At 42.6% G+C, this 22,699-nt stretch overlaps 1 protein-coding gene across 2 annotated transcripts in view; it reads left to right on the plus strand.

The window, feature by feature from the left end:
• Positions 1–13,296: 13,296 nt before the first annotated feature.
• GRM1 (glutamate metabotropic receptor 1) overlaps positions 13,297–22,699 on the plus strand; it is a gene marked incomplete at both ends in the record, with an annotated part of 177,674 nt that continues 168,271 nt past the window's right edge. The window contains one exon of one of the 2 annotated variants that reach the window (XM_084201589.1): positions 13,297–14,011. In XM_084201589.1, the coding sequence (XP_084057715.1) occupies positions 13,312–14,011 (700 nt within the window). The remainder of the gene's footprint in view (positions 14,012–22,699) is intronic. The other variant, XM_084201590.1, reaches the window with a different exon arrangement.

Here is a 22,699-nt window from a genome sequence, read left to right on the forward strand (position 1 = left end):
CAGAAATTACTGTGCATCACGGAGCACTGTCTCAGGGAAAAAAAAAACCCACCTTGTCACACAATGAAACAATGAAATATTTCATCTCATGACCCTGCTTGAGTAAAAATAAACCTTTTTAATTGAGGAGGTAATTGGAAGCTATCGAGAGATGAGAGAACAGGCTTTTATTTGAAAAATGATTGCAAGAGAAAGTAATGAGGTCAGAACAAAATAAATATTTTCCCTTTTTTTCCAACAAAGTATTACTTTTCATTAACTATGGTTTGTTTCTCTAGGCAATAGGAACATAATACAAAAATTTTGCAAAAATACTCTCCTGGGATGCTTATGGACCTGCAGATGTTCCTAGCTGATGAAATCCTGGGTCTGGAACACAGATGGAAAGTGATAAATGATTAAGATGTTATAGGATATAAATAACAATACTACAGTGTTGTGTGTAGAGATATCAGCAAAACAAGGAATGCTTATCTGCTGGCTTGGTGAGCATCTTGTTTATGGCTGATCAATTTTGCAACAGTTCTGGCTCCTGCCCAAAGCACAAGTTGGCATGTTGCTGCCAGCCCAGACTGACCCTTCCTGGTCATCCCTGCTGGGCTGAGGAGATGGGATGGGTCCTGGCTGCCAGGCTCTGCCCTGGCTGACACCTGCTGAGGTCTTCCACCACCCCCAGCTCCCTGAGAGCCCTACAATATCTGATCCACAGGGAGAGCAATGAGGGTACCAAGGCCAAGGGTGGTTTTTCCTTTCCCTTCTACTTGGAAAGCGTACTTTTCAGGAAGCCTTCCAGAAAAGATTAACCTGGTGGGAAATACCTGCATTATCCAGTTTTAACCCAAGTGATTAGAAGTATGGCAGTGCCACGTGCTGCTGCTGATGGGATCCTAGAAAGGAGAAGAGTCAAGTGAGCTCCTTGCACTTGCTGCTGCCCTGGGGTTGGTCCTACTCTGGGCACAGACCAGGGCATTGTTGAGGAGTGTGATGTCAGAAGACCTGAAGACACATCCCTGGTAGTGCAGAAGGGTTAGGTTGTTTGCAGGGAACCAGCCACTCACCGTTATTTCTGAGTTACCCACCAAAAGTAACCCTGGATGCCAAGTTTTGTTTTGCTGTGCTATCCTGGTAACTCCAGAAGAATTATTGCAGCTGCTGGTGTTGTTTCAAAATTTTTGCCCCTTGCCCTCAAGCCAAAACCCAGCATCATTTGAGAAGGGAAATAGAGGTAGTATCTACACCAAGTAAATCCTCACAGATTTTTTGTTTCAACCTCTTGTGCCTTGAAAGCTTGTGCAGTTTGGCCTGATTTGACTTAGTTAAAATTTTTCTTTGGGTTGGGTTTACCTGATGAGAGTTTGGTGTGGTTTGATGTTTTGGTGCCACCTTTCCCAGGCAATATGCCCCTTTCACATCTGCTTCTGCCCAGGCAAGGTTGTTTCCTGAGGAGCCAAGCTGATTATTCCCCATATATGCCTTGCATTTCTGAGGGGTTCTGGTGACGTTAGTGTTATGTGGAGCAAGAAAACTTCAATTTGAGTGATCTTTAAGATACTTACAAAGTGAAGTAACATAAGAACAGCCTGCTCCCAAGCAGTCTTTATTGTTTGTCCTTCAGCTGCAGATGCTTCCCTATCTCACAGGCCTGAGCCATTATGTGCTAAACAAATAGCTTTCTCCTGAATAGCTGACTTCCAATACACAATTACCATAATTATTGTAGGTATTCTACACTTCTGTCCACAGAGTAAGAACTGCATCTAATCAGAATAATCCCATAAACTGTGTAAAGATTTGATACTCCTTACCAGCACTGAATGCAGATTGCCTTCAAAGCAAAGGTTTCTGAATACATTATCTACACTACAAAATTAAAAATAGCATCCAACTGAATAACATCTTCCTCTCACCCACATTTCATAACTTCAACCAAGATAATTAAATCGGAAAAAGAGATAAAGCAGTTTAATCTCAGCATTCTAAAAAGTACATTTTACAACTGTGAAATGTTAACAGACTTCTTTTAACACTCCTTAGATATCTTCCACACTCTCACACATACCCTGCAGTCTCAAGGAGCCACTGTGAACTCTGGTCTTGCAGCATCAGGTCTTCCTTGGACACCTAATGGGCCAAGATTTCTGTTTCTTCAGCTGTGAGGGTTTTGAACTAGAGAGTATATGCAGAGGTGGAAGGCATAGCTGAAAACAGGTGTAGTCTTCACAGAATAGTACTTCCTCTGAATTCTTACTGGGTAGACTTATTTTTGTTTTAGTTTTACTGTAATTTTAAATTTTACTATATTAGAAATGAATGAACAAAACTAAAAATGGAGTACCTAACCAAAGCTTAAGGCAGTCTTCTCACCACATATCCCTGGATTCCTCTCCTTACCCTCCTCCTCAATTTCTAAAAGAAAAAATGAGGTCAAAAACTTAAAAGCTATGTTAAATGAGGGTAGAGTTAAGCATATGTCCAAATATTCTTTGGGATTAAGTCCTATATGTGTGGCATCAGTGTATGGACATGTAGTCACAAAATGAAAACACAAAACATCCACTTTTCAGGTGGATTTGGGCTGAAGAATCAAATTTTAGGATGATTTAGAAAATTGATTGAAAATGTGTTATTTGAGTGGTGCATTTTACATTGTCTGGTAAAGGAGAGCAAGAAGAAAGAGTGATGTACAGATTTGTATCCCCTGTGGACAGTGGTTGGAATTTAGAAAAAAAAAAAAGCCAGCTAAAGAAAAGATAAACTAAGTGCAGGTACTGTTTAGAAATCAGAAACACAATAGGAATTGAGATGCAGCATAAACTGCAGCACAAGCATTAGTTGAATTTAAATAAAGACATGGAAATCAATAACTGTCTATTACTGTAGTGACAGCAGCTGCCAAATTGGTTGAGCTGGTTTGGGTTAATTTATTGGAGACTTATGGTTTGCGGCTAAATAAAAAGTGCAGTGGTGATGAAAGGAGTCTTTTTAGAAGCTGTTGCTAAGAAAAGAGGAAACAAAACCAAGCATATGCTATGAAAACAAGCACATACTATATTTATTGAGAAAACATCCTCTAGAATAAAATTAAAGACTATGCCATGAAATTAGTATGTGCTTTCACAACATACTTGTACAGAAATCTTGAAAACCACAAGGACACACTGTTTACATAGAATCACCCTGTATATGTGGACGTTCTCTAAACAACACAACTAATTGCTATTTAGACGTTTTCTCTTTAATGAGTTCTCTAATTTATTGAAGCAAAGGTTGATTACCTATGACTATTATTTTCAGTATGGCAATGCAGCTACTCAGCCATGTATTGTCTCTGTCCCTTCATCTGGTCATTGCTAAACAAGATTTGAGAATCACCTTGTGAGTTACAATTAATAATCTACATGATTTACCTGTAAATCTACATGATTTACATGTATGAGTGGAATAGGGGTTTCGTGAGGACCCCACTTTCCTGCACAAACCTTGTAATCAGGCATGTATCATCAGCCTGCCTAATGATTGCTCCACCCTCCACCCCTGAAAGTCATCTCTCATGAGGACTCAGTTGTACTTCCCCAGGACAGAGACACCTCATCCTGCAGCTGGCCCAGAGCTGTGCTGCCTGGGCACCTGCTTGCAGCTGCTGGTTATTTCATAGAATCATGGTTTGGGTCGGAAGGGACCTTAAAGTCCTTCTAGTTCCAAGCCCCCTGCCCTAGGCCAGGACATCTTCCCTTAGACCAGGTTGCTCAAAGCTCCATTCAACTTAAACATTTCCTGGAATTGGGCTTCCACAGCTTCTCTGGGCAACCTATATCTGTGCCTTGCTTCCCTCAGAGTGAAGAATTTTACCTGTCTCTCTCCCAGTGTGGGTATTTATGTTGGTCTGCTTCTTTTACTTGACTACTGGCATTCAAAAGTTTGGACAAATGTATTTAACTTTGAGACCTTTCCAAATTTCTGTGATTTTTTTTCCCTCAATCGCCTTCTGAATATTTTTGGTATTTTTTCAAGAAGGGCTGTGGAGGCAATAGGCACAGTTAACATGCTGGCTATATTTCCTTAGACAAAGAGGATAAAAGTGTTCTTTAATTTAGTGACACTCTTTGAGTTTTCTTCACTGCTCCTGGCCTTCCTTTTTGATCATTTTCAATTCAGCCTCATGTCTACAAAATAGTAAGATCTTTTTAAAGAAACTAATGGTTTTAGGTGCATTCCTAATGTCCAATCCAAAGTGTATGAGAGGGAGAGGGTCTGGTATTTCAGAACATTGTTACTTTAATGTTTATAGAAAATCAGAATCTGTTAATGCCTTGTAAGCATGCTTTGCTCAGGTGGAGCCAAAAAATTATAATAGTGTTTAGGTAAGATAATCAGGAAAGTATGGTGTTTGGAGCTCTGTCATCCAATCCATGAACCAAATGTGTGCCATTAATCATAAGTGGATAAGGGATATAAATGAAATATTGCCTGCTTTGAGAAAGAATGGCAAAAGGCAACTAGCTGATGGAAACTCAAGATAAAAAGCATTTGAATGTTCTTTCTGAGGACAGGCATTCACAGCCAATGAATTCAAGCTGCCGGATCAGCTGGACTTCAGCCATTTTATCACCCGGGGTCGTGTTACACTTGATGTTTGTTTTCCAGCATTAATAAATGCAATTTTTGTGATAAATCCATAGTTAGGTCAAATAGAGTGGCCTTGGTGGACAAGAGAGTGAATGTCTGATTCTGGAGGAACCAGGATGCTGGGATTTGAAATGCCCCGAGGACCAACCAGTCATAGAAACAAGCTGAGGAGCCAGGCAACCCAGTGAGGATCAAGGTCTTGACATCCCTGCAGTGGCAGGTGGCCAGTGAGACAGTGCAGCCACTTCACCAGAAGGAAGTCACAGAGAAAAAGCAATTAATGTGTCATCAAAGCCACAGCAGCATACTGTCAGGGAAATGAGGGGAAAGAGAGCTACAACAATGATTCTCATAGATCCTGAAGTAATGAAATGCTTCCAGAAATGCATTGCTTGGATGGAAAATCAAAATGATACAGTCTGTGCAATTTCTATCATCAAGACAACTCCTTATGATGACTATAAATAAGTATTTAAAGAAACATATGTCATCTGATGCTGTTCTCTTTTTTTGTTATAGCACAGAAGATGTCAGTAAATGTGTAAGCACGTAGTGAGAACTATTTTTGATAGTGCTTTGAACTATCCAGAAAAGCACTAGGAATGGTGCTTTTCTGCATCAACGTTTTGAACAAATGTATCAAGTAATTTGCAAATAGTTGGAGGAGCATAGTTTGTACACCATACCCTCATTCTCTTTCTGAGTATCAAATTCTTGTTGTGTATGTCTTGCTTTAAGTAGTAGCTATATATTACAAATAAATACAGTATTACATGGTATTTTATGAGAAAACTCGTGGGTTAGGATGAAGACAATTTAATATGGAAAGCAAAAGCCATTCATGGAAGCAAAGCAAAATAAGGAATTCATTCCCTGCTTCCCATGAGCAGATAGGTGTCCAGCCATCCCCAGGAAAGCAGAGCTCCGTGATGTGTAGCAGTCACTTGGGAAGAAAAACACCATTGCTCCAAATGCCCCCTCCTTCCTCCCTCTTCCTCTGGCTCTATATGCTGAGCATGATGTTGCATGGTTTGAATCATCCCTTTGGTCACTTGGGGTTGGCTGTTCCAGCTGTGTCCCCTCCAAAATCTTTGTGCACCCCCAGTGTCCTTGCTGGTGGAGTGGGGTGAGAGACAAAAAAGGCCCTGGCTCTGTATGAATGCAGCAGTAACAAAGACATCTCTGCGTTACCTTTCTGTTACCTCTGCATTGTTTCCAGCACAAATCCAAGCCACAGCCCTGCACCAGCTACTGTGAAGAAAATTAACTCTATCCCAGCTAAAACAAGCACAGATTTACATTATTTTATTGAGTTACTACTCAGTGATGTGCTATTCTGTCACATTACATACATTAATAAAAATAAGGGAAATAATGATTGTGAAACTAGAACAATAGGCTGGAAGTTCCCCTAGTTGATATCTCTGAGTTCATTTACAACCAGCTATAGCAAGAAAAAAGTGAATAAAGCTGACCAGTCTGCTGGCAGTGATTTTAAGGCATCCTTTCCATCCATCCTGAACAATTGGAAATGCATAAAGAGGTGCAGTGCAGAAAATGAGATCATTTCATTTAAAGGTCACCACAAAATCCTACTATCTTTAAGGTATTCCATTCCTCCTTATTTTATTTGCTATTGCAGCCTTTAAAAGTAGGTATTTAGGGATGGTGATAAAGTATCTTCTATACACTGTTGCATAAACAGCAACAGACTGCAAAAGGAAAAAATTAACATCCGGAGGTATTCAATATGCTAATTTGGGCTTTTTTTCCTTTTCTTTTAATTTTTTTTTAAGCACTGGAAATATTCTTTATAGTATGTCAGGTATTTATCACACATTGTTTACTTGCTAAACTGATATTTGTAAAACTTTCTCTGATTCTTTAGTCATGTGTAAAAGATTGCTAGCCTTTTCCATCGTTGATATTTGTAATTTTTAATAATTTTTTCCTTCTTTTTTTTTTTTTTTTTCTCTGTGTGGAGAAATGAAGGGCAAAACAGCCAGTAAACACAGAGCTGTTTCCTTCAGTGCTTACTGTAGTGCTTACTGTAGGGGGAAATTTCAGAAATTACAAGTTGGGTGCAGTTTCTCTCAGAGCAGTGCAGAGCTGTGTTGTTACATTGTACAGTTGGAGTAAACTTTCCATCTTCTCAAGTCACCGGTGCCATTTGTAGCTGCAATCTGCAGCATGAGTCCTTTCTTACACTCGGCTGCAGCCTGAGAGCCGAGATGGCAGGAGAGAGCAGGAGCACCTTTCCCTCATCCACACAGCAAGGACTTCCTTTCCATATGTGGGTGTTACCAGTTTTCACTGGTATCAGACTGAATTCCTGCAGACGGCTTTACAAGGAGCTGTCCTTGAAAATCACTGGAAAATTTGGCTAGCTGATGCTTCAGCTGCCATATTTCCCACAGAGTACCAAATCTGTCTCCATAAGGGATGGTGACTTCTCGTTAAATTACTTGTCCTGTTAGTTACAATCTAATTAAGTAGACCTGGCTCATTAATTTGTATTAAATCCCATATATCCAAGGTACTGTCTCTCCTTTCACACTTATATAAGTCCCTGCCTGGTGAGTTCAGCCAGAATGATTCAGACTGACATTTCCAAATTAAATTAGAAGTCTGTGGATTTTAAATGGACAGTCTGATGCTCAGGAACTGTGGACCTTTGACTTTGAAATGCACTTTTCTTTTTGGCCTTATGTAGCGTAAGCTTGTTGGAATGCAAGTCCCAGCAGAAATTTATCTATTTACTCATGTTGTTTCTCAGGGGATAATTTCAGGGAAATCAGGGGATTTCAGGGCAAGGGGGTGTTATCAAAATTAATCAAACTGGATAGGATTGATATAAGTGGATGTTGTAAACATTGTGGAGCATTTTGGCCTAGGGGGCACCCTAAGTACATTTTTGCAGTTAGAAAATAAATACAGGAATGATTTTAAACATTATTCGGGACTGAACAGTTGTGTTGTTTAGCAAAGCAGACATTCAGCTGACTTCTTAGTCACTATTTGGGAGCATCCCCATTGCCATGAGACCAAATTTTGTCTTTGGGTTTCACAAGAGCAGATGCCCAAGAAACCTTTAAGATTTGAGACATGCCCTCTTTGTAAGGAATGGAAACCAGCTGCCTTTGACTATTGCATGCCACTGCTTGGAGGGCACAGGCTTGTGGCAAGGGAACGCTTTGTGAGGTGAGTTTCTGAAGAGGAGAGATCAGGCCTTTTGTTTTCTGGACCACGTTCTTCCAGTCTCTCTCCTTAGCAGCCAGCATGAAGCACTTCTGCTGAAAGTTTTTTAATATTGAGTTATAAAAGCAAGCAGTTATTTATTTTTAAATATAGAATTACTCGTTGCTTATTAACAGCTCTGCTAGCCAGAGATGAAAACTGCTGAATGTCTGAATAAATCTGCTCTATTTATCACTTCATGGAGTCTATAATCCTCAGAGAGTGTAAAAAATTTACAAGACATCCCTGAATACTGAATTTTGCCTTGATTTGGATCTCACATTTGTTTGAAAGACATCTGAAATCCAGATAGACACTTTCCTCCTGAGAAAGCCCCAGCAGAGAAATTTTTGTAAAGGATGTAAAATCTCCTAAATCTGTAAAATATGCTGACAATAATGTGACTTGAGACAGTGGGCAAGAGGGTGTTGGATGACTACCAATGTTAGCTTTCAAATTTCTGGGAATCCTTGGGTTTCAAGGAGGGTCTATTCCTCTCCAAAAAAAGAAAAAAAAAAAAAAAGAAATGAAGAGTAACCCCATACAGTCATAGGTTTGTGTAGAAGCTATTGCGAGTTTCTAAGTATCTCAGAAGTGAGTCCTAAATTTCATGGGTTAATCCTATTTAATTTTAATGGATCTACTAGTACAAGGAACAGCTGAGCAATCAGACCTTTACAAAGCTCCATATATACAGACATCGATCCATTTATGTCCATTTCTTAGCTGTTGCAGCAAATTAGTGTAAGCAATCAAAACTTAAAAATGCTTTTGCTTTGTTTCTTATAGATAGGGCAACTTGAAAGCCTAAATACAAGAAGGGAGGTAAAAAACGATGCTGTAGCTGGCACATGTTTTAAAAAAAACCTATGAGCAATGTTTACTTTGCTAAGAGAAAATTAAAAAAATATTGAATATATTAGATTAAATTCCTGTTTTATCTGAACAAGCCTGCTAGATGATGATTCCAAATCTTTGGTCACAAGCAAACAATTCAATATCTGCAATAGTGGGCTACCCATGCATGTTTTGCATGCACACTGTTTATATATAGCAGGTGACATTTTTAAATCATGAAAAGAAAGCAGCTAAGTGAGCAGAATAAAAAGGACTGTAGACAATTTATCAGATAGCTGGTATATGTTTAAACTAATTTCAGACAGGAACGCATGAGCTTTCTGCTTGTTTCCAAGGCAGAATAAAATTGTACAACTTTAGCAGCATTGATCCTTGCAGAATAGCTTTAAATCTCCCCAATAATTTAGTTGGAGAGTCTGTACAGCTAGGCAGTCAATCTGGCTTGTCTCTCTTGGTAGGAAGTAGAGGAGGGAGTAGCCATGTTAGGGAAGCCAAAAGTGGGATTTCAACAAACCAGGTTTCCAGGCTTCAGCCATTGCTACTCCAAACAAATCTCCTTTCAAACCATTTTCTACAATACACTGGCCTTTCTCATAAGAGCTGAACAGAACTTTTCCAGTTGAAAATTTTCTGTTAGAAGAGATAATTCTGATGAAATAGGAGTAGAAAAAAGAATTTTTTGGAAGAAATACTGGAACATCCATTTTATATTAATGATTTATTTTATCAGAAGTAAAAACTGTTCTGCGTTATATAAAATGTTTAAAAAGAAAATGGAACAAAACACTTTGGATGCCATCAAAACAGAATATTTCAATCAACCTCCAAGTGGTTTTTAAATTGTGTAACATGGGAATATGAAAATTATTCATTTGTCCTTCATTTTGCAGAGAAAAAATATTCAACAGCAGGCAATTTCCCTTGGAAAGGAATCACTGCTTACACGACAGCTCCAGCCTTGCTCTGGTTTTGCCCTGATTCCCTGCTTGATGGCAGCTCATATCTCCGCAAAAAAATGCAGTCCCATGTTGTGCCTCAAGGATGGTTACCAGATGCTAAAGGGGCCATATGCTAAGAAATTTGTGAAGGTGGTAGGACTGGGGACATGGGCTGTTTCTGAGGGGAGAAATACTAGATCTGTGGTACACAGCAGGATCAGGATGTGTTGGAGTCAGGGACAAAAGGCAGTGGGATGAATCTGTGCGACAAAGGCAGCAGTGCCAGTGGTTGCACATGGCTATTTCCCCTTGGGCAAAGCCTTTGCTTCCCCCATGATGGAAGGGAAGATCAAAGCCACTGCAATCCCAGTGCTGTCTTTCCCTGGCCTTTCCTAAAGATATCCCAGATGTCTTCATATGAGCCCCAGACTCCTGCCCATTTCCACCTACTCCCACCTGCTGCTGCAGGGGTGGGAGAGGCAGCATTTGCAGCCATGGCTGGGCATCAGGACCCAGTGACCTGCTTTCCAGTCTCAGCAAAACTCAGACCATCACTGAGGGAAAACAGCTCTGTGTGACGGCTCTGCACGAGCCTCAGCATAAAGACCTGCTGTCTTTCTGAGTGCCAGGTTAGTGGGGATGAAGGCTACAGGGTGCTATATGTTGGGAAGAACCAGTGGGAGCATTTGCAAGTTTCCCTTGCCAAAGTCAGAGAAGCAAACCAAAACTTAACCTCTGGAATAATTTGCTGGTGTGCTGCAGGCTTGTTGTGTCAAGGGCAGAAACTAAAGTTTAATCATTAAAACATGAGTGAAGGGGAATTTGTTCCCCCTTTTGTGCACATCTGAATGTTTCTCTAGGTCTGGCCCTGGCAGAACTGCCCTAGGCTGGCCTTGGGGAAGCTTCATGCCTGCAGGCAGAGGGCAGGCAGCCCTTCTGACCCTGGTTCCCTCCTTGGGAAACATTACCTGCAGGGAAAGAGGGCACCAGCAACCCCCTGAGCTGAGTCGTCCATAATAAACAGAGCTTGTGGATAAACACAGTGCAGACAAATAACTAGCTGTGTGACAATAAAATCAGCTGAGATATTGACACTCCTGAGGCAGCACTCACTGCAAACCCATCTCTGAATGAGCAATAGTTAAATGTTTGTCCTTGCCTCTTTCTTTCAAAAGTAGGGCAAATATCTATAGAGTTCCCAGCGGGGAGGTAATCTAACTTTAACTTTCATACAGTCAAGTAAAACACCCGAGACCTGTGTTAGGGATGCAAGCAGGTCGTCTGAATTATGATTATTCAATCTGGTATTATTTTAATCTGGCATGCCTCTCACGTGCTTCATTTAGGTTCATCTTGACCTGAAAACTGCAATCTCAATGCCTTTTATGCCTTTATCTTTACAGGTGATTTACCTTGTTGCAGTGCATTTTTTCTATTTTGTTTTTTTTTTCCCCAGATAAAAATATTTATTTAAATAGTGAAGCCCTGCCCGTGAGGCAGAACGGCACATTTCATTGTCTCAGATCTCCCGAGCGTGGTCTGGGTCCCCTTCTAGCAGCAGCCTCTTGCTTTAAGTCTCGCTCTTGCTAATTGAGGCAGGGAGATAATGAATTAAGAGCCACGGGAGGTGAGAGCCAACGCCTCCCCTGCAGCCGCAGCGTGCTCCGTGTGATGTTTCCTTACTCGTTTACAAGACAATAGCCGAAAAAAAATTAAGGAGGGAGAGAAGATGACTGAACCTTCTGTATGAGATAATGGATGAGCCCGGGATGACCTGTTTTTTTCCTTGCGGTGGAGCGGTGCTGAAGACAGAGGGCACCCGCGCCCAGCCCACAGCCGTCGCCCCGCCGCCAGCGCGCCAGCTCGGGGCGGCCGGAGAGCCGCCAATGCCCGCTCCCAGCAGGCAGGGAGCCACTGCCTCGCCCGGCCAGGTACGTCTCAGGGGTGACCCTCCGAGCGGACCGCGGGCTTCAGCCGTGGGCCGGCCCGCGGGTCAGGCAGGGCGGGCAGATGGCACCGGGGAGACGGGGCTGCGGGGCTGCCCGCGGAAGCCTGCTCCGGGCGGCTCTGCCCGCCGGCGGGTGCGGACGCTCAGTCAGGACGGCGGCTCCCCTCGGTGCGTCGCCTTCCTCGGGACCGTCTCCAGCCCCCCGCGCCTCTCGGCGGACAGGCAGCCCCGCGGGCCCCGGCACCCCTGCCCGCCGGCGGGGAGGGACGGAGCGGCGGCCAGCGCGGGGCGGTGCGTGCCGCGGCGGGCTCCGGGCGCCGGGAGGGGTGTGCGGATGTGTGAGTGTGCGTGTGAGAGCGGTGCGTGTGTGTGTGCCAGCCGCGGTGCTTGTGCATCCGGGGACAGAGCGGCAGCAGCGCCTGGCGGGGGGCAGAAGTTTTGGGGAAGCGCCCCGCAGTGCTGGCGGGCGGCCGAGCCGGCGGTGGCGAGGCCGGGACAGCGGGACACTGGGACACTGGAGCGCCGGGGCAGCGGGGTGTCGGGACGGCGAGACAGAGGCTGCGGGCAGGGAACACCGGGACAGGGAGGTAGAGGATGGGGGAGCAGCGGGGCTGGGGCCCGCGGTCCGCGGCTGCCCCGGCTGCGGGCGCTGTCTCGGGTGCTGACGGCTCCTCGAGCAACAGGAACGCGGCCCGGCCGTGCTCTCGGGCGGCCGCGGCACCTTCCCTCCCAGCGCGGCGTTTCAAGCCGCCGAGCCCTATCGCCGGGCTCGCCGCCGCTCCCCGCCCGAAGCCTCTCTGCACGGCAGACGTGCTGGTGAGGCACATCGGGGCTTTGCCCGCGGTTGCCTTAGTAACTAATATGTATTTTCCCCTGCTTTCATGTGTGTGTCCCTGACTGGATTACAGTTTTGCCCTCTACACACGGAAAAGTTAATCTAAACTGTAGAGTGCTTTTTTTCTTCCTCTCTTTGCTGACCTTTAAATGACATTTCCCGTGGCTGGTAGGGCAGACCGCTTGGTTTTTCTTTTTACTCACATTATGGATGGAGAAAAGAAATGTCTAAACTGAGAAAGATGCCTTCAGGTAATCAGAATGCAAAGAAAGAAGCGCTTGTCACTCTGCTTTCAGGGCTGGGGCCACTGGGGCCGGGCTAGGGCTCTTCTCTGAAGAGTTGCCTACCACAGAAACTTTTAAAACTTCCCGGGGGCAGAGGGGGTGTGTGTGCTGGCTGGAGGTGTGGGAAGTAGCTGCCTTGGCTTGAAATGCAGATGCAAAAAGGATTGTAGAAACTCAACATATGTGAGTATGCATGATCGCATATCAAGGCAAAAAAGTACGATTTAATCCCTCTTGAAACTTCTTGTTGGGCGTCTTATTGAAGCACATTGCCCCGGGCTTTTGAGAAAGCAGACATCTCTAACTGCGCAGTGTTGCTTTGTCGAGCTCAGGTTTGACATCGATTTCCTGGTTAGCCTGTTTTATCCCCTCTTTCTATGTCACCAGGTTAAAAGTCACTAGGATGACGGCTGTCTTGGCACCTTCAAGAGTGATGCTGTGAGGCTTCGATGTGATGGTATTTGGAGCAACCTGGCCGTCACTGGGGAGAAGCAGATGCTGTTTCCTACATGTCCTTAAACCATGTGCAGGCAAGGGGAGCCCATGAAATTTGTAACCTGGGTCTGGATGACATCGTGCAACAAAATGATTGGTATGCTGCTGGTCTTTTTCCCTGCTCTGCTGCTGGAGATGGACATGCTGCCGAAGAGTGGGGGTCGGAAGGTTCTTCTCTCTGCAGCCTCCTCACAGCGGTCGGTGGCTCGGATGGACGGGGATGTCATCATCGGGGCCCTCTTCTCTGTCCATCACCAGCCACCAGCTGAGAAAGTGCCCGAGAGGAAGTGCGGGGAAATCCGGGAGCAATACGGCATCCAGAGAGTTGAAGCCATGTTTCACACTTTGGATAAAATTAATGCAGACCCGGTCCTGCTACCTAATATCACCCTGGGCAGCGAGATCCGAGACTCCTGCTGGCACTCCTCTGTAGCCCTGGAGCAGAGCATCGAGTTCATACGGGACTCTCTCATCTCCATCAGGGACGACAGGGATGGAGGCACCCGCTGCATTTCCGACTCGCAGACCCAGCCCCAGACCAGAGTGAAAAAGCCCATCGCGGGGGTCATCGGCCCCGGCTCCAGCTCAGTTGCTATCCAAGTCCAAAATCTGCTCCAGCTCTTTGACATCCCCCAGATCGCCTACTCTGCCACCAGCATCGACCTGAGCGACAAAACGCTGTACAAGTACTTCCTCAGGGTGGTCCCCTCTGACACGCTGCAGGCCAGGGCCATGCTTGACATCGTCAAGCGTTACAACTGGACCTACGTCTCCGCCGTGCACACGGAAGGTGGGTATGGGGCAGCCCCCGCCTTCCCGGGCCGGCCCCGGGGCGCTGCGCCCTCCGCGGCGGCTCCGCAAGGACGCGGCCGTGCCGGGTCACCCGCCGGCACCGGGCCCGGGGGTGCGGCTCCTCCCCGGGACAGCGCCGTTCGCTGCCACCCGCAGGGACCGTGGGGCGGACGTGGAGAAGCGGCGGGGGGTGCGGGGGTTCCGTTCCGGGGGGCGGGGGGTCCCCCGGCTGCGGGCAGCGGGAGCGGGGCTCGGAGGCGCAGGAAGGGATCGGGCGTCTCCCCGGCGGTGCCGGCGCTGTCCCCATTCGCACACAAAGCGGTTCGCGTGTTTGTAAATAAAAGTTAACAGATGTGAGCAGCTGGATGCGGGGCGGGCAGCCTCGCCCCCCCGGCTGGGCCGGGGCAGGTCCGTGAGTCCGTGGGGCTGTGAGTCCGTGGGGCTGATGCTCTCGGTCGTTACCATCGCCGGGAATCTGACAAAACGGGATCAGGGCTCGGCAGGGACTCCAGGATTAGTCGCCGGCTTTGCTGCGTGTGAACTGATTTCTTGCCTCTGCGAATAGTGAGGAAAGACACCTAGAAAGTCCCTCCCCTGTTCAGGTAGACCCTGCAAAGCCAGGTGCCGCGGGAAAGGGCAGGCAGAGGCTCATGAATCTTGTCTGCAGCTTGAGCAATAGTCAAAGCTATCGCTCTGCACAATCTGTTCATAGTCAACAGGTCTTAATTTTAAATATCAAAAGATAAATAGCAATAATAACGTTATTTTAAAGAGGAGACATTAGTTTATATCCAGGCTATGTGGACCAACATAAATTGCAGCAGTAATTGCATTTCATAGAAAATAAACTTGTGATATATTATTGCGATATTTCTGTAGTCCACTTGTGGTCCTCAAAATGGGATTTCTAAGTATAAAATTGCAAATCTATCACATTATTGCTATAGCTTTGCAGCTATCCTGTTCATCTGAGTGTATCTCCTGTATGGATTTGATTTATGATTCCCTGTGTTTACTGAGCTGACTCCACACCTTTCATTCTCACAGAGATGACTAAATAAAATGAGGTAAGAACATATATTGTGACCAAAAAAAAGAAAAAAGAAAAAGAATCTCCAAGAAGGGTTACATATTTGCAACATTTAGAAGGGAACTGGATTGATCTGGACACCAAAACCAGAAAATGCTGCAATTTGAGGGGGCTGGGGGACAAGTGAGAGCATGAAGCAATGACCTGACATTTGCAGTTCATTTATGCCCTGTTCAGATGAGAAAATGAGCTGCTAGCAAGACTCCAGCATGAGCTATTATGATTTTCTATTGTTGACAGATACGATTAGATCCTGTGGAAGGCCAGGATGACAAATAAACATGAAAGGGGTAAATTCTTTGCTGATCTAAATAGCCATCTCTCCCTTCAAGGCACTCTGGGGTGCTCTGCTAACTCACTGTGCCTGAGGAGTTGCCTCAAGGGACTGACTGCATCTCTGTCCCACTCCTGTTAGCATTAGTGGACCTTACCTCTTTTGGAACAGACAACACCCTCTGAAGGTTCATTTGAAAAAATATCATTATAAGCAGCAACTTCAGTCATTGCTTGCAAGAAATTTTAATTAGATACCTATTTTTATGAATGTTACTGACTGATTAAAAATAATTGTTGCAAGATATTTTTAGACTTCAGAAGTGATACTTTTAAAAATAGGGGTAGCCCACAGGGCAACACTCCTCTTAGGAAAGGTCACAACAATTTCACAGATCATGCAGCTTGAGATTCAGATTTGCTTTTTTGTTATTAATCTGTGTCTGCCATTCATTTATTGTTAAATTAAAGCAAAAAATGTCACTGAAATTATGTAACAAGCTTTAACTTTTGCATTTCTTTCCAGACAGACAAGTTATTTACCCCACCCAATTGGTGTTGGGTAGATTCCAAAGGCTTTTTTCCCTTCTATTTAAAGTGAAGTTAGTATTCATGAAAATCGGTGTAAATGGCTACATTTCTGTTGTTTCAGATCCCATGCATTCACTGAATTGTTAAAAGTGAAATCATTCTTCAAAGACAACACAAAGGCACTCTGAATAATAGTCTGAGCAGAGCTGCTCCATCCATGCTATGTTTGGAAATAGGGGGATAAAGCGTAGTCAGAAACATTCCTCCTCCACAATTACTCATAGGCCTCTACACAGTCTTTATGGTGGGCTGCAAAATGTGCTGGGAGGAATTCTAGGGTATCACTGGCAGGAGAATCTCTTCAGCAGAAACTGTGAGGAAAGGGCATGTTTCTAGGAAATGCACAGGTTGACATTGTGAAGAAGTTAATTCCTTTCCCTTCCAAGATCCAGTTTGGCCCCCTTTCCAGAGCAGGAAAGCTGCTTTCTTCCTACCTGACCTCTGGTTCTCATGGGAATGGACAACGTTTAGCTCTTGTAGGCGCCCAGCCACAAGGGGATGCAGTGAGACCACTGAGCTCACTGACGCTTGTGCCAGCAAGGCACACTCCTCAGTCCTCACTGACCCAGGGCAGGGTCATGGAAACTGCCCAGACAGATGAGCCCTTTCCCAGCCTGAACCTTCCAGCTCCTCTGCTTCCCCTTCCTCTGCTCCTGCAGCCAAAGTGAAGTTGGCTGAATGCCCAAACCAATACCTGGGTACGCAATTATAGCTTTAATGACAATCAGAAATAAATAGCACACAATTTGTTGCCCAAGTTTCTTAACATGAAGGCTATACATGCTGTAAGAATGAACATAAAGAGGTCATCCATATAGGATGGTGTCTTTAAGTAGTTTGCATTTGACATGGAAATTTATCCTTCATGTGCCAATATGATAATTAATTAGCGAGGATGATTTTTAACTACACTCAGTCTCCACACTCTGGTACATGAAACTGCATGGACATGTGCCAGATCTTTTGGGTTTTTGCACACAGTCGTTTATTAAGAAGAATGAACATTATCTGGGTAAAAACTTCTCAGTCAATAAAATCTGTTTTCAAAGGTCCACATAACACATTAGATTAAAATTTGCATATAAAACTCCATATTAAAGAAGAAAGGGGTTTCGTTATTTTATATGTATCTCAGTTAAGCATAGTTGCCCATCGTGAGAGTCAATTTTTTCCCAGAGTGGGCAACAGTCATTAAATGCTGCAACAAATCTGTGCATTTGTCCGTGTAAGGCTGTATGACCATATAGTAGTTGCAAAGCATTTTCAAGGCTATTATTCTTTTAAGTTTTCTTCAAAGATAATTCAATATTGGAGTTTTTGGCATGTCTACATCTCAAATTTTAGGCTTGAAAGTCATTCTTATCTTGAAATGCACCTAAGTGGATGCTTAACTTTGAGCCAAAGCTTCCTATGGAAATCAAAGGCATCAAAAAGCACATTGGTTAAAATTGGGCACAATCCTTAGTGTGATAAGGGCAGAAGGAGTGACACTTGCCAAGAGTAACTTTCCAAGTGAGATATTCTGGACTTTAGCGAGATAACCTGAGAGTCAGGGATTCTCAACTTAGACCAGGCAGCCACTGGTGCTTTGGTAACACTGTGAAGAATTACAGGGGACACTTTCTTCCTTTCCTGGGGAAGAGCCCCCAGGCTGCCCCCAGAACAAGGCAAGGTGGCAAGCACCACTGCTCTGCTACTTCCATGCTGAAGGCAGAGAAAATGAATTTCTGGGGTTGCCACCAGAAAATGCAAAGGATTATGAGATTGCTGTAGGTTATGCTGACTTGCAAAACCCACACGACAACTGCACCCTGGCTAGTGATCAGCATGAAGTCTCCAGCAAATCCCTCACATTTCCTGTTCCTCTAGTACAGGGAGCAGGAGAGATGATGGTGTAAGAAGTCCTTTTATCACTTCATCTTCCAAGTACCCCACTTCTGAATAAGCTAATAGAAATACTTAGCACCTGTACCTGGATTCCATTTCAATCATTGCCTACCTGTTAGCTTTATAAAATGTATGTGAGCATTCATTTGAATGCTATTTGCAATTTATGGACCATGCTTACGCTTTATTGTACAAATACCCCTTTAGAAACAAGATTTCCATTCCAACAGATTAACATGCAGACCTTGCAGAAGCAACTTTGAAAATGGAATGATTAATATAATTGCACCAAATTTGGACTGTTTAGATATTAATTTTAGAGAACAGTGGGATGTTTCTGGTCTTGATTAAATTTTGTCAGATTTGTATTGCCCGGCAATTCCTTTTTCGATTATAAGGCTTAAAATGAGCTATGATGAAGCAAATGGCACAATTGTAAAGATTTTCAGATCAAAGCAGATGGTAAGTATATCATCTTCCCAATGATTTTTGATAACCTGACTGCTGCATACTATCCATTGTACAGAAAACTCATAAATGTGGTTATATGTGTTGGAAAGAGGATGGAAAGGAGCAAGTCCTGCACATTATTGCAAATTTCACAAGAAAATTGTGAATTTTCACAACTTCATTCAGTAGAACCAACTAAAGTAGCTTTAGATATGGTGGAAGATAACACTTCTGTTTAAAGATAAGTGGGGCTGTATTGATCAAATAGCTCAAAGGAATGATTTTTATAAAATTGCGTTTAATTTCTTGAAGGTATTTCTGACAATGTTTTATTAATAATTCTATGGTGTCACTCAATCATGAATACTTTTTGATAAAATTGTCAGGCAACAGAATAAGGAATTCCAGTTCAAATGTTTGGAATTCTAGAGAGTGCAAATATTTCTATAGATACCAAAGATTACAAAAATGCTCTTATAGGTTAAGCTCATGTAGTGGTATGAATTGTGCTGAGATGTGTGTTCATAAATGCAGATTTCAATCTATTTTTTTGTGTGTGTGTTTAACTTGCTTCACTAATCATCTTCAGAGGCTTTGTGACACAAAAAAAAGGGAAGGCATATGACCCAAGGAAAACACAAATTAGTTTCAAAGCAAGTATCCCTACATTGGATGGATCCCATTAATTGTATTAATTAGAAGGTGCTGGGAGAATAATTTTCATAGATTAACATTGGAAAAATTATGGTTGGTGACAAACACTGCAGAGATCAAGAGAAATTCCTTCTTGAAAATATATTGCTTAGCATTACTCCTAAGTTCACAAATAGTACAGCTTTTCAGCTACACAACTGGCAGCTGCATGAGTTATATCAGCTCAAAAGGTTCATCGAACTCCTGTGCCTGCCTTCTCAGCAATACTGCTAGAGTTCATATTTATCAGTCAGCACAATGTGTTCATTTGTGCTTTATTTTTTTCTACATTATGTCCTTGCTATCAGATTTTTATGCATGTCCTACAATCCTTGTTAACTCCTGCAGGTTTCTTGTCTCACTGAAGACTTAAAAATGTTAAATGACCTTAGCTTTCTCAAAAAGCTATGTCCAAATGCCTCTAAAATATACCTTTGAAATTTAGGTTGGTAACATGGAGGTGCTTGCACTGAGGTTTCTTAGACAGAAAACAAAAAGCTAAAAATATGGAGTAAAATGGAGTAAAATCATATAAATAAAGAAGTGTCACCCACTGAGAAAGATTCATTAGGGGCCTGATACATCAGTGAGCTGGTATCAGTAGTGAGAGACCAGAAGCATTGCACCTGCCACATGCAGCCCAGAAAAATGCTGATCAAAGTCGTTGCTAACTGGGGCTCCCTGATCCATGCGAAGCAACACAGAGATTTCAGTTTATCTTCTGGGTGGTAGGAGTGCTTGCTGCATAAGCCACTGTCACAGATGGCAGTAATTAACATGTGTGCCTGCAGTCTGAACTGGAGGGCCAGGAATTAATTGCACATGATTGCACCTGAAATAACTGTCCTATCACCTAAGGAATGCTGAGGGTTATCACCAGACATGATTGGAGAGAGGCATTCAAGGGACAAATGCCATCCAGTGGGTAAGCAGCTAAGGTTAGCAGTCTAATTTTTCAATAGTTTTTTCTCAAACACTATTATTGCTATTATTACTATTAATATACATCTTAAATAACAATTTCTAAATCTGGTTTGCCAGCAGAAAGTTGGCTGTTGAGAGAGAGGCTGAATATGAAAAGAAACAAGAGCAGGACAGAGCATATCACCACAGTTACAGTCTGTAGCAAGTTCCCAAGTCCTAGGGCTACCAGCCACCAATGAACATTTCCTTTAGGAGTTTGTCCAATCCTATTTTGTATCATTTATACTTTGGTCTCTAGAGTATCACAGAATCACAGAATGGTTAAGTTTGGAACAGACCACTGGAGGTCATCTAATCCAGCCTCCCTGCTCAAGCAGGGTCCACTAAAGCATGTTATTGAGGATTTTGTCCAGATGGCTTTTGTATATCTCCTGGGAAGGAGATTCCACAATCTTTCTGGTCAGTCTGTTACAGTGCTCAGTAACACTCCCAGTAAAGAAGTTCTCCCTCAATGTTATAAATTCATTGTTTCTTGGGTGAAGAAATGTTTCCTTAAAACTATTCTTTGATAACTGCATTACCTTCAGAAGTTCATACAAAACTATTCATCATTTGTTAATCCTGATCATTATTCTGTCTTTCTAATTCCAATATGAAATGTGGGCAAGCAGAGCTACATTCAGTATTCAGGGTAGGGGGACACCATGGTTAAACCCCCTTGTGAGGCAACAATTTCAGTATTGCTCTCAGACCTTTCCTGATAAATTTCCAGTTGCCCATTACTTTTTTTTTTTAATTACCACCATGCACTGAATGATTGTTGTCAGAAAATACCTTAAAATTACTACAAAATCTTCATTGTAAATGGTAAGGCTTACTTCGGAGGCCACTACACATTGGGTAGTGCTTCTGTGTTACCCTTACTTTATTAACACAAATTTTCTTTCCTACACTTTGGTTTCTATCTGTTAGCCAATTATTAATCCAGGACCTTCTGTTGTATCCTTTATTACCTCTATTTATTTCTGTCAGAGGCTTTAATAAGAGACTTCATCAAAAGCTTTCCTAAATGCTAAGTACTGTATAGTGATTGTATTACTCATATGGTTACCTGCTCCAAAAAAGAAGTTTATTTAGCTTCTGAGATATGTGGGGGTTTTTCTGAAAAGTTATGTTAGTTTTTCCCTGATATGACATATTTATTTATTTGTACCTTAATACTGTTTTGTCATTGTTCCTACCAATTAGCTTTGTGTAGAAATATCTGAAGTCTGCAGAAATATCATGTCTGTTGTTCACTGGATTACCCTGTATGCCTCTCTACTCCCCATAAATTCAGTTAAAAATGAAAACTGATATGTGAAAATATAAAATTGCTTTTTCTGCTTTACTGCTTTCTTTTGTGCTAAGACCTCTGTAACTGGTATTAACATGCCCCAATAGAACATCAGCTGGTACTGGAAATTTGTTGAAGTCCACCTTATGAATTTGGATTTGTTCTAAAATATGTTCTATTGACACTCAGACAAAATGGTTCATTTCTATCCTACATAAGGAATGACCATTGTGTGAGAATTGCCCTATCTGCCTTCCCTGGCAGTGCAGACTGAGAGAATTAATTTAACTTTTCTGTTGCGGTTTTATCTTCCCTGAGTGCTCTCTTTATATAATTTGCTATCATTGAATATCAGGCTAGTTTCCCATTTCTTGAATATTTGAAGAATGGTGGGTTATTAGATTCTATGCCTTTATGTCTCAGAATTGTTTCATCTTGTTTTTTTCTGGTTTTGTATTTCAATTGTCAAGGTATACTCTGTTTTCTTTCCCTCATTAGGGCACAACCTCAACTTTTCAAAGTATTGGTTTTAATTTTATTTATTTGGTTTTGTTTATTTCAATAGCATTAGGAAATTTACTTTTTTGCTTTTTCATGCCAGCTTTTAAAATCCTTTTGGAACTTTGGCTCTGACTATTCCTGGCTAGTCTTTATGTAATTTTTTAGTATTTCAGTCTTTTGGCTACTCCTTTTAATGTCCTTGAAATTAGCTTTCTCATCTTGATATAATTTATTTTGCTTTGAATTAAACATTACTTTTACTAATTTTTTATTTCACATACAGCTCTTTTTTGTCTTATCACTAAAGAATAGTCACAATGGCAGACCACTTCTTGGATAGTTAGGTCTTAACAATTTGTATATGCCTTAAGACTAAATCAAAAATTGCTTCTTCCTTTGCTGGTTCAATGAGCAAATGAGTAAAACAAGAAACACATGAAAAATAAATCAATACACAGTATGTAAGATTTGCCTTCATTTTTCATTATCTAACCTACAGTCTGGAACTGCTACCTACAGATCCAGAGTGCCTTAATAGCATTTTGTGACATGGGCATTGTGCATCACAAGCTGTTTCCACTTCTGCTGAGCCACTGCCTAAGCGGTTTGTCTATCAAAAACCAACGTGACAGCTACTTCATTTTACTGACAAGTCTTATTGCTTGTTCTGTAGTATCACGGTCCTTTGTTCAAACAATTGTAATTCATAATCTCTCTTGAATATTTTTATAGACAAATGAATTTCTTAATGGATATTTGAATTATGTTAACAGCCATCAATGATTTATAAGTCCCTTGAAAATTTGACAGTATTATTTTAAGCATGGGCATTTGGCAGTTCTGGTAGACAAAGCAGAGAAGATCATGTCCTGTGCTGGTGCAGAGAGCAAGTGTAGCAATAAGGCACCTATCAAATGCTCACTGAAGTTAATTGGTGTCTC

This window comes from Fringilla coelebs (assembly GCF_963513975.1).
Source record: "Fringilla coelebs genome assembly, chromosome: 3".
NCBI classification, from domain to species: domain Eukaryota; kingdom Metazoa; phylum Chordata; class Aves; order Passeriformes; family Fringillidae; genus Fringilla; species Fringilla coelebs.